General features: G+C 42.8%; 1 protein-coding gene across 1 annotated transcript in view; it reads left to right on the forward strand.

Moving 5' to 3' along the window:
- The window catches only part of dph1 (diphthamide biosynthesis 1), a 60,497-nt gene that overhangs the window by 35,089 nt on the left and 12,130 nt on the right, over positions 1 to 13,278 (forward strand). Inside the window, exons 4-8 of the mRNA XM_084350326.1 lie at positions 1,283 to 1,404; positions 5,969 to 6,123; positions 8,853 to 8,974; positions 11,937 to 12,005; positions 12,713 to 12,869. Of these exons, the coding sequence (XP_084206452.1) occupies positions 1,283 to 1,404; positions 5,969 to 6,123; positions 8,853 to 8,974; positions 11,937 to 12,005; positions 12,713 to 12,869 (625 nt within the window). The remainder of the gene's footprint in view (positions 1 to 1,282; positions 1,405 to 5,968; positions 6,124 to 8,852; positions 8,975 to 11,936; positions 12,006 to 12,712; positions 12,870 to 13,278) is intronic.

Here is a 13,278-nt window from a genome sequence, read left to right on the forward strand (position 1 = left end):
AGAGGAAAAGGGACAGGGAAACAGGCAGAGAGAGAGAGAGAGAGAGAAACACAGAAAACTCTGGGACAATGATGAGGGGCCCAGAGAGAACAAACCAGAGATTACATCAGAGAAAATGAGGGAGGAAAGGCTAAATAGAAACTTTGTCTGAAGCCTCTGCAAGGAGCAGAGCGAGGAATAAACAGAGAGAGTGGATGTGGGTTGAAAGATTGGGCAGCAGGAGACACATTACTAAGAGTCTGTTGGTTGCTACAGATGCTGTTCTGTGTGCAGCCATGTCTGTTTATCACTTCCCTCCTCTCCCCGAGCCCTCTGTCTCATCTCTATTCTACCCCTTCTGTCTAGCCTAAATCTGTCAGAATACAGCCACGAATACCTGGCAAAAACTACCATTTACAACCACCCCCTCGTCTACCCGTCTTCCCTCCGCGACAATGCCTCAAGCTTCTCTTCATTTGGGCTTCCTCCCTGTTACTCTCAGCTTTTATTCATTTTACTAAGCCTTTATGGGTTTACTTAGCATTTTATTCCCCCATAAAGGACAATAAAAGAAGGAGCTTGTTTTTCTGTAGTGCAATCTGCAATTCATTCCAACAGATCTGGGTCCACAGATGCCTGTGTAATTTGGCACTTTTCCTCTCAAGGAGGCCATGATTTTTGTTCTATTACAGCCACAAAGTGGAACGTCGGGCCCAAGTGGTCTGTGCTACGCGCTGTAACCTACTTGTGGCATAAAGCATCTAGTCTGAATAGTTTTTCTTCCAGTGCTACAGACACTAACTGTTGCTGAGGCAGTTTCTGCTCTTCCAGGCAGATGCGCAGTGAATCCGGGCCATAGATAGACTAACAACGGCCCGCACAATCGCTAATCTGCTTATGTGTACCAGTCCGAGCCCTCATCTCCTGCTTCTTCTTCCCTTTGTGTACCCTCCTGTCCGTGGCCAGGCTGACTGGTGACCTATTAACCCTCATCTGGCAGGTCTTTAAATACCAGACGGCTTGTGCCGCACTTGGGTCTTTGGCTGCCAGTCATGAGGAGCAAAAGAATAGGACTGTGTTACCCTGATACGCTGTGAGTCACTCATCGACTGACAACACTGTCAGATACTATATGGTGTACTCTATCTGCAGCAAGTGGATAGCGATTGATCTTATTCAGCCCCTCTCATAATCACACCGTGCTTGGCATGCTATGTGTATTGATCACTATGGTAAGGATCGTGACAACGTGCACATGGTCTGTTACTGTGCTGATTAGTGTCTCCGTGTGTGTACACCCAAGGTTCACGGAGGCGGATACCATCGTGATGGGGGACGTGACGTACGGGGCCTGCTGCGTGGACGACTTCACCGCCCGAGCACTGGGAGCCGATTTCATGGTGCACTACGGCCACAGCTGTCTCAGTGAGTGTTCTTACCTGTCTGTGTGAATGTTTGTGCCTCTCCTTCGCTTTGCATGCAGATTATACCACAACGAGGAAGTGAGCAAGCATCAAGGACTCCCACCTGAGCACACTGTGCTGCGGGAAAGAGAAGTCGGAGCACAGACCAACAGACGGAGCTATCGATCAGCGGAAAACGTAACCAGCCCAGCTGTAGTACGGAAGGCATATCAGACCTTTGGAGCCTGGACATCACATTTAGCCTGCAGATCAATGGGGAACATGCATTAGAGCCGTCCTTTGAAAACCTCATGCAGTTCTTGAGGACCTTCACCATCGCCCTCGCTGTCTGTCTCTTGCAGAACATGGGAGGAAATGCTAAATCAATAGTTTTGATACATCCCTGCCAGAACAACCGCACCTCTCCCAAATACCAGAAATGACCAACAGAATGTTAATACACTGAAAAGCTCTCCCTGTGTCGGTCTGTACTTTTTTTGTTTTTTGTTTGTGTGAACGATATTTGTGAAGGAGTTATGTGAGCGCATGCATGTGTTTAGATGTGTACACATTCCCATTTACACCCCGAAAAAACCAACAGAGGCCGAGATAAAGACACCAAAGATCAATTCTTTGTGAGTTGTGAAGTTCAGATCAGATGATTTATGGAAGAGATTTTCACAGAAATGGAGCCGACTTCAGATTCTCAACTAATCGAGTGTGCCAGTGCATATGTGATTCTGACCTTCATCACACAATCATTGGGACATCGTCGGACACCTGTGGGAGATTGAAGACACTGTGTTCTAACTGATTCATAGAGAAACTGTCTGTCCTTCCCTCCTTCATTCCCCTTTTATTTCCTCTGCGGTATCTACTTTTGAATAATGGTGCCATCTCAACTTTCGTCATTATAATGGATGGACAATATTATGGATGGATAATATTTGCTGCCATGAGCCGTGGGGATTTAATTTAACCTCAGCGAGGTTGAAGCATTTTTGTAGGTGAATATCTGACTAGTCTGAACAAAAAAAACACAAATAAAAAAGGAAATGATAAGAGAGTGAGTGGGCAAGAGAGAGAGGAACCAAAATGCTACTTTTTTTTCCCAGTCTTATTTCATTGTGGTTATTTACCAAAATGGAAAAAGCACCTGGAGAGAAATGAAGCTGGCAAGAGATGACACCCTTGCTCAGATAATGCCAGGCCAGCTGCCATAGCTGTGAGTGTTACTGGAGCTCCGTCCACATCATAAACAGGTGCTCACTATTTTGGTTGAATGACTCATTTCAGAAGAGCTTTGTGAAGCAAAACTTACCCGAGGCCCCAACTTCAGTTTGAGCTTGTGTTATTTATGTGGAACAGCATGACACTTTTGAATAACAGGCCAGTTAACACTTTCCATCCATAGACGCGTGTCCTACCCAGTAACATAAGGTTGTCTCCAAGGCTGTCCTCTTTTAAAACTATTGCTTTTAAATGTGCCTTTCAGTCTCGTCCGCCGATATTAATTAATTTTATTTTTTTTTTCTTTCATTGGTTTCAGTTAGGGCTACAAAATTAATCCGAACTTTATCCAAAACCACAAATGGCCAATTGCAATATCCAAATTGCAAGGAGCTGCAATTTTATGATAAAGGTGAAAAATGTGTGAAAAAACAGCATTATAATAAAGTACTGTAGTGCTGCAGAGGTGCCCTGCCCAACAAATCTTGTTCTCCAGATGTAAAAACACGTGATTGTTTGGTACGGACCCCAGCAATTGTCACATCATCATGATTTTAATAGTTTTTTCAGGGAAAATGAAAATTGTGATTCAAACGACTGAAGGATTGTGCAGCCCTAGTTTCCTCGTGTCTTTATTTTTTCATTGGTCAATTGTTTATCTTAATTATTTATATTTAAGCTTGTGGTCAGAATGTTTTTTAACATTTATTATTTATGTGTGTGTTTTATTTATATTTTCTCGAATGTTTTACATTTTACATTGTTTTGCTTTACACCATCCACATAGTTCTGTCGCTGCAGCCTCCGCGGTGGCCCACGCTCTATGCAGCACATTATGTTTCCACCTGGAATGCAGTGTGCCACATAAATAATATTTTTCTCGATTACTTGTGTATTATTAGATGTATTTTACTTATTTCATTCCACAGGACACATTACACCCCATGAAGAGACTCTATAGCTGCATTAACACAATAAGCCTGCAAGTCACATTTCTAATTTGTTGCTCAGATTATTATTGTTGTTCCCTCTGAGCCCTCTGCTCCCCTCCGCACACATTGAAATTATTGCAGTGGACGATATAATGGTCAGTAGTTTGCCACAAGAAGTTAATGGCCCATCTAATGAAAACTATTTGTGTTTTTTTAGTTCTTTATGAATTGACTTTTTTAACATTAGAAGATACAGTTCAGGTCAGCAATTTTCCATAATGCATGCCCATAGAAATAAATAAACAACAACAAAAAAAGATGTTGACCAAAAAGGTGTACGCTGAAACTTTAGCTTATGTTACTGTCCCTTGTACATGTCATATAAGTGGCTCATATTTTTGTAGGCTACACATAAACAAAACATAAAAAAAAAAGGTTGAAAACTTTTCATGAACAAAATGGTCATAGCAGAATATTATATTTGCCCACCACCTTTTGATATGTAGATAGATTTCTCTGTTCTGAAAGTGTAAGACTAAAATGGAAACCACTCACTCTAGTTTGAAATTCAGGTAGAGCGCCGTCACAGTTCACCAACCATTCCTAATTGATTTCTCATATCGTATAACAATGATAAATCCAACAACAACAACAAACAATACCAGGACACATTGACATGCATCAGCACCTGTTCCAATCATCTGGTCGCAAACATCAGAGTGTGTTCGATCCAGTTTCTTTTATATTGAAAAACCTCCAAACATAATAATGGGGCTTACAGTCTTATTTTCACCCGCAGATCACCTCCATTACCACTGTCCTCTCAGACTTGCATCAGATTTTGCATCAGTGACGTAAACATTCGGATATACCTAAAGTCTCACTGCGACAAATTGTGCATAGCTCCTTTCAGGACTGTATGTTTAAGGTGCCAAATGAGTGCTGTGTTATTCATACAACTGTCTACATGCACAGCATAGCATGGAACTGCTAGTGCGTATTGATTGGTAAACAAGCCATTTGTAAACAAGCAGGTATGACATTATGTCCAACCTTTTCCAAGTCCTGTTTGTTATGACTGTGCCTGCATATTTGTTTACATGGGTGCTAATAAGCAGCTCCACTGATTGACCTTACTGCTATAATGCACAGATGAATCAAACCACTGATGGGTCAAGTGAGTCCTGTCCATCTCATTGACTGTGTCTCTAATTGCAGAGTCTAAGTGCTCTCAGGCTACCATGCTAATGCGAACACAGATCGATGTCACTTTTCTTTGCCCTTTACGTTTTGGGAGTGCCTCTAAACAAGCAACAGACAGCTGTAAGCCTCAGTCTGGTCGTCTTGTACTCAACTCCTCCAACCCTTTTTAGCCTCATGATATATTTAACTCCTTGGTTTCTCGCTCAACATGTGGCCTGCAGTGAAGCCTACCTTTTTAAAATCCCTATCCATCCCTCTCTGCACAGATGTGAGCCCATTCATCACTTCTGTTGCCAGTTAATTGACAGCCCACCCACCCCAGCCCCCAAACACACATCCGCACGCACACACACAGTATCCTATTACTTTTTCCACCCCTCTCTCCCATGTCCTATCTTTTGGAATGTATATGGTACATTATTAAATCACATATCGCCACCCCCCGTATTGAATTCCAGCAATTCCAAGCCTACTTTCAATGGAATTTCTCATTCCTCGCTCCTGGTTTCCATCCCATCTGCCTTCAGTCCTTTGTAAAGAAGATTATCTCACACATCTTCGGTCTCTCCCAGTCCACCCTTCTCTGTTTTCTGCCCCGGTTGTCTAATTTTGCTCCCTTATCTCCCTCTCTGAATGTTGCTTTAATCTAGGCCATCAAGTGAGCTGCACTCGCTCATGAAACATTTGCACCATAATGGGCCATTAGCTTGATCATAACAAAAAAAAGTCCCCTTGCTCCTGATCTGCAAATTAAATGTAACACAAGAGGAAGAATAATTATGATGATCAACGCAAACCATAATCCCTCTTCCTTAGCCGGTGCCCTTTCCCCCTTATTTTCTTGGACTCTCTCCGCCTTTTTCGGCATCTAACTCAGCACGTCTCTAGCTACCACTCCCAAGCCCGGCTGCGTAGCAAATGGCCTGTGAAATTAATGGCATTAATAGTAATCGCATGTGTCCCTCTCCTTCCCTAAATAATTGAGGTCTTTGCATCAGTTCCTGCTGGAGATTCACGCTGAATGTGTTTCAGTTATACCACGCGGGCGCCCACTGCGAGCTATGTATGCGCACGTACTGTTCCTATATAGCTGTATCACTGAACATGTGCTGCGTGTTAATGTTCGAGGCACCATCAATAGTGTATATACCACGGGCTTACCTGACATAACAGAGTGAATTATTCATCTGTCTTTCTTTTTGTTTTCATCTCTCTCTGCAGTCCCCATAGACTCCACAGCGGGTATTAAGATGCTATATGTGTTTGTGGATATCCAGATGGACAATGCACACTTCCTGGACACGGTCAAGTTCAACTTCGCCCCTGGACAATCTCTGGCACTCGTCAGCACAATTCAGTTTGTGGCAGCACTGCAGGTGATTAAGCGCTGGGTCTGTCTGATTCTGTGTGGACGTGGGTGAGTCCATGTCTGTGTCAGAGAGAGATGACGTACTGGGGAAGGATTCTGTGTCTTTACCTCGATGTGTATTTCCCGTTTCACCCAACTATTTATGTTTTGTACAGTATAGGAACACACACACACAGTTACACACATACCCAGCCATTCTGTGCATTGTACAGTACACTTTTCTGGTCCTGGCTTTCATGAACAAGCTCTCACCGAACACTTAAGCTCAGTTCAAGTGTGGGTTTGAGAAACCCGACTGCAGTTATTTTGGATTTAAAAGGTGCAATGAACTCGGAAGGCCTCTCGGTTCAGCGTCGTGCTCATCTCTGCTCTTTACATAAGCAGTGGCAGCAGCTATAGTATTAAAGAACGTCCTCTTTTTTTTCAGACTGGCTCTTCCATAATGCGTTCTGCTGCTTTCATTTGTTGGACCAACACCACTCTTCACTAATGTAACCGCCGTTATTTTTAAACCACACTCTCTCTCTGCCCATGTGGGTCATATTTTATGTCGGGGTGTTTGAGTGCATCCATGTGTATACGTGTGCATATGTCTCCGTGTTTTGACTTGTGTACTGTATGCATGTGTGCCTCCATCTCACTCTTTATGTCTTATGGTGCGTAGGCTTGTTGAGGTCACACAGTATGGGCGGGAGATGCTGAGAGTTCACGCATATTCCCTGTGGACTGCCTTAAATTAGCCTTAAATCGCTCTATTTATCGTCCCACCTCCAGCCTTTTTTTTGCTGTAATTGTTTGCTCTCTAATCTTCTCACTTTGCTTTTTAGGTGTTTCGAAGAGTTCATTTTTATTTAGTATTAGAGCACTCTTGCTAATGTGGTTATATTGTTATTATCTAAATCTATTTATTGTTATTATGCCTCCGCGCCGGTGACAGCTGTGGCGTCAGGGTTGTCCAGCTGCTCATCCGTCCACCCATCCCATCCTTGTGAATGTGATATCCTCAATAATGCCTTTTGGGAATTTAGTTGCATTTGATACAAATGTCCACCATGACTCATTGATGACCTGATTAGATTTTGGTGGACAAAGGTCAAAGGTCAAGGTCACTGTGACCTAATGGCATCTCATTCTCTTGAACACCATATCTCAAGAACACATTGAGGAAATTTCTTCAAATTTGGTACAAATGTCCACCATGACTCGATCATGAACTGATTAGCATTTGGTGGCCAAAGATCACTGTGACCTCACAAAACACATTTTTGGCGATAACTTAGGAGTTTATTGGAAAATTAGCATAACATTTTACACAAATGTCGAATAGGATAAAATAACGAAGTTCTGATATTTGCTATCCAAAAGCTCAGAGGTTAAATGCACTGTGAAATCATAATACTGTGCTAAAGATGTTCTGCCCATTTTTCAACGCCACAGCTCAGCAGCAGCAACTTGACTGCTGCACGGAGGCATACAACCGCAAGGCGGTAATTCCTTTTATTTTTTAGTGTGACATGCCCTGAGGTAGACAGTTTCTTTCTCTGCTTTGTAAAATCATGAATTCATGCATTGAACCATAAGGGATCATATTGGGAGTTAAATCTCGGGGAGAATTAGTGTCATGCATGACCCATTCAAGATTACTTCAGAGGCCCAATTTCAGTGTAATCTTTTCCGACCTCTCTCATTTTTTGCGTCATTGCCTTCTGTCGATCCTTCCATCGTTTCACTTCTTTTCACCCTCTGCATACATATTCATTTTCATTCATCTTCCACCTCAATTGCAACAATTTTCTGTGCCTTCTTTCTCTGTTGCCATCTAGTCTTTAATACAAAGAAAAAAAGCAGAGGGGCCTCCTTAAATACACATATTTAGCATATAAATATTTCTCACTTTCTCACAAATGCAGACAGTCAATGGCAACCGAAACACAAAAAAAAGGCTTGGATCAGCAGCTACTCTGGATTCATTTCAAGCTTGGCGCATCGAGATGCTTATGACTATATATGCTGTCACTTCCTGCTTTTTCATAACATAAACCTTAAATACAATAGTGGAATGCTTTCACTATTGATACAAGGCACTGGCTATGTGATCCTTTAAGATGAACACACATTAAACACAACAACAATTGACATTGGGCATATTTGCAAGGGAAGACATGCTGAGACACATGGTAATCCGGAGGGCTTTGCAAGAAAGGCTGGGGCAAGTTAAAGTACCAACAGAAGAGGTTGGGTTGAGAAAAGTTTAAAAAGTTTAGGTTTAGGAAAAGAGGCTAGGGACAGATTAAGGTACAGACGATGGTTAGGGTGAGGCAACACTAGGTTAAACAAGGTTGGGGTTTGGGGTTAGGCTCTCCACTTTTTTCATTTGTATCATTATTGACCTGTTTGGGAAGCCTCTTCCATTCCTTCCCATGGTTGTCTACTCTTACCCTCTATCCCTCTCTTAAAACGTAATTTGATCCGCAGTCAAACAACATGAGAAGAAAAATCTCTTGCCATCTGCACACTTTTTGCCGGTCTTAGTTCTTTGTGTCTGTTTATCAACTTCTAATGATGTGTACAAGTCATGAAAGACATCCAACGGTTACTTCCTGACCTCATAAGTTAATACTTGAAGAGTCATTCCAAACCTGGTGCTACTCCAAATCCAAGGGAAAGGGTTAAAAGTAAGCTGGTCAAAACATGTGAATCTCTAACTCTTTCCTTCTCCCTCCCTCCTTGCTACAGGCTGTGAACACAGCCCTCAAACCAGATTACGATGTGATAGTCCCACAGTGTCGCCCTCTGTCACCAGGAGAAATTTTGGGCTGTACCTCCCCTCGCTTGGACCGCCACGTCAACGCCATCATGTAAGAAACCTCCTTTCTCCTGTCTCCCTACCTCAGGGTCTCAGCCCAGCTCCTGTTCTTTCCTCCTGTTAGTTAGTAGAAATATCCAGGAACTCAAAGACATCCAGCCTTGACTCATCCAGCACCCCCCCCACCCCACTCTAGCCACCATAATTACCCCTGCCATTGCCATACCTATCCATGTGACACGAGGAATAATCAGTGTGACATCACACCAGTCACACAGGACATAGCTAGCTGTGACAACTAGGTATGTCTGTGTGCTTCTGATCAGGCTTCTATTATATCCAGCCAGAAACAGCGAGATGCTGATCCAGAACGGCACGGCTAAAAATACCTTCACACTGTGCGAAGCATTGAATTGTGTAAAGGCAGGCAGCCGCGGCCACTTTTGGCTTTTTCTAAACCGACCACAATGCACCCACATGCTCCCCAATTTTCCGTGTTTCAAAGAAATGTTTTCACAAAGCACGACCCCAGCTGTAGCGCGTCCATGGTGAGAATTGATAAAACTGTGCAACATGTCACCATTTCACTTTAAATTTGTTTCAGCTCATGTTCTTATTTTCTCCCTCATTTCCTCTAAATAAGAAAAAAGATGATGAATCCGGTAGGAAGCTGCATGTGTCCTAAAAGACTAGCGCTCTAGTGTTTTTACATCAACATAAACGCTGTGCATGTGAGACCTGTCAAAGTGATGCTTATCCTCCCGGTACTGCGGGGAGGAGAGAGCTCTGGCAAAGTAACAGATCAGGCAACAAACAACACCTCCGCAGCCACTTTGTGTCTATACATCTCGTGCGCCTCTGCGGCAGTGAGGATCCTGTGCTTTGTGGTGCACAGTGAGATGAGGTAATTCCCCAGGTATAATTATGTCTAGGTGCTTCACCCGGTACATCTGATCCGCACACTTCTAGTGTTAGTCAATGCGATTAAAACCTCCCAGTGCATGAGATTAAAATGGCTACACAAGGACAAGCTTGGCTATATGCATAAGCCAGGCCCTGTGGGAGCAAAGGCAGTGTGTCTGTGTCTGTGTGTGTGTGTGTGTGTGTGTGTGTGTGTCTGTGTGTGTGTGTGTGTGTGTGTGTGTGTGTGTGTGTGTGTGTGTGTGTGTGTGTGTGTGTGTGTGTGTGTGTGTGTGTGTCTTAGTACGTGTGAAAGAAGTGGAAGTGGAAGGGTTAGGGTGTGCTTCACCTACTAATCCAATGTGCGTTGTCTTTGTTGTGTGAGTTGGGGTGCGTGCAGGGGTGTGATGGGAGAGAGAATCGATTAGGCTGACTGAGAGTTGGTATCCCTCTCTCTCCCTCTCCTTCCGTCTCTCTCTCTCTCGCTCACACACACACACACGCACACTTTCAATACACATGTACACCAAACAGATGTGTTCTGAAGTACGCAGTATCTCTCTTCCTCTCTGGTATACTGTAACAAGGCCAGCTCCGCCAAACCATGTGCATTTTTAATCATAAACCTAATTGGAAGAATTGTTTTACTGTGCTATGACAGCTGCATCCAAAGCTTAATTACTGAGTAACAATTTCCCTCTATTAACAAGCTTCCTTTTACCTCAATGAATTACTATTAAAGTATTGATTATCCACTATCTCCAGGAAACGCTGCACAGAGCTCGCTCTTTTCAACAGTGCATGGTTTTGTTCATCATTTTTGGCAGGACAATAAATTCATATTTAACATCGGGTTGTCTTACGTTAATTAGAAATGAGACAGTGCTCCAAAAAATGTTAGTTGTAATTGCATTTTACCTAAGCGTCGAGCTACTTTGAGCATAATGGAGAATGAATAGTGGTGTATTAGTCCTTGACGCCTGTCTTGAAGCTTTAGAAATGGCCTGGTCTCTCGTCTCATTTCTCTAATGAAGAAAAGTATTTTTAAAGGCTGAAAAGTGCATTGAAAAGAGCTCTAAGAAAAGATCAGTCGACCATTTCAATCTGCTGCCTCTGCTAAAGCTACCGTCCGTAATAGAGCAATATGAAGATGGGAATGTGAAGATCAGGTGTCGCAAAGGACAAAGACTCACAGCATTAGTATTATAGGGAGAGCACTTTTACAAAGAACAATATAATATGGATGGCAGGACTGTGATCGAGCACACCAGCCTCTTAAAGCTACACAGAACTGAGGACATCCACAGCTGAAGTGCAGCAGGCTCATTGTTGGGAACATAATTGTATGAGGGCCTTGGATGTTGCTCAGCAAAGAGAAAAAACTCTGCCGGAGTCTCTCGTCCTTCACTGTTACTTATAACACACATGCAGAGTGACACAGACCTGTGTGTTTACCCAGAAACACACACAGACTTAAAACGGCTCGGAAAGACATGTCTTCGGCCTGTATGGCCATCCACCCACATCCTGTTCCAAGCTGCTCTCAAAGCTGCCCAATTAGTGGGTTTAATTGCATGTCCTGTCTCAGTAGGCCTACTGAGACTGTACAGTAATGAGTAGGGGTTCTGACCTGAGCCCCCTCACACTATCAGCAGGATCTATCTCAGCCTGACCTTGAGAGGGGGGGGGGGGCGGTACGTACTGTAAGACTGTTCTGCCTGAGCTTGTGTTTTCAGGCACCTACATGCCTCTGTGTACTTATGGTTTGTGAACTCTCCCTCCACTCTGGCTCCGGTGAATCCCCAGCACCAGACCCTGGGTTAATTGGAAGGGCTTGCATTCTCTGTAAACAGCATGCTCCAATCGTTGGTGTCACGTTCCCAGACAGCAAGGACCCTCCACCCCAGCCTCAGGCCTTCTGCCTGGTAACATGTTGGTCTTCTATTAAAAGGCTGCAGAGAGGGGTCTGTTGAAAAAAGAGAGAGAGAAAGAAGAGAGAGATTAGGCCAATATTTATTATTGTTGCACATTGAATTTTGATTGTCTCGAGCTAGTTTTCAATCCATAAATCTTTTTTTCTACAGTTCTTATCTTTGATTTATGTTTTCCTGCAGTTATCTGGGAGATGGAAGATTTCACCTGGAGTCGATCATGATCGCAAACCCAGATATTCCTGCCTACAGGTACTTTGAAACAAAATGGCATCGACTTGTCGTTAAATATTTTAATTTCTCTGTAATTTACATACCAACATCATCTCCAAAATGTTCATTATGGTCAATTAGCATTACTGCTCTAATGTATTCACACGATTTGGGAGCAGCTGATTACATGTAAATGGCATAAAGTGAGAGAAAGTAATCTATTTTACAAACATTTATTTAAAAACATAATTAATGACTTTCTCGGTCAGTGGTCACCTGTTAAGATACTCAGAAGAATGTTTAATGTATAGAAAAGTTATGTTGTAGTGATATCCTATTCAAAGAGTACCTTGCAGTCATAATCACTCATCTTGTAGTGTCATGATAACGTTTTGTAAGGATGAAGTTCTGTTTTGATGAGGTCTTGTTTGTATGCAAAGTGAAATTGTGTTGTCATAGACACATGCACTGCCGCACAGATCACAGGTTTCTCTCATAAACAAGATTCTAATCTCAAGTGAAGCCCTTGTACCGCAGAAAAGGAGATTAGATGCTCAAAAATACCTTCATTTTTCCTGAGATACACTAACTCCTGTCATACTTGATGGTTTTTCATGATTGGATTTTTTCATGTTTTCTTGCATTTCTGTCCTCAAGATAGACACTTGAACAATAGATGGAAATGTGTTTGATATGGTTTGTCTGTTTATGTTTATGTACACATTCCTGTCTATTCTTGTTCATAGATATGACCCCTACAGTAAGGTGTTCACCAGGGAATACTATGACCACGAGGCCATGCGCGCCTTGAGGCTCCAGGCTATTGACAAGGCTCGATCGGCCCAGAGATGGGGCCTGATCTTGGGCACGCTGGGCCGGCAGGGAAGCCCCAAAGTCATGGAGGTGAGGCTGCATGCTCATTTCGACAGTCCACATGTCCTGAGGGCAAATTGTGCAATGGCTTGTAATATTTATCAGTGTGAGTTTCTCTGGAAAGTGGTTTTGTGACATGAAGTACCGATAAGACTCTGGGAGCTTGTTATTTCACATTTAGGATGATGCAGCCAAACAGTCATAGAAAGTCCTATTCTTGATCCTGCGGTTCGCCTCAAGGTTGGCTGTTTTGGAGTGTCACTGCTAAAAATGTAATACTTTAAATTATTTTATTGATTTGGCAACACAGATGAGAAATAGTAAAAGATAAATAAATATTAAAAAGTACAAAACCCTTGCTTTTCCTTAAAACCTTTGGGAATAATTGACATTGGCTTTTTTCACAGTAAATTAAACTTTCAGTAAAATGGCAAACAAA

Source organism: Pagrus pagrus, assembly GCF_965226575.1.
Source record: "Pagrus pagrus genome assembly, chromosome: 4".
In the NCBI taxonomy this organism is placed as follows: Eukaryota; Metazoa; Chordata; class Actinopteri; order Spariformes; family Sparidae; genus Pagrus; species Pagrus pagrus.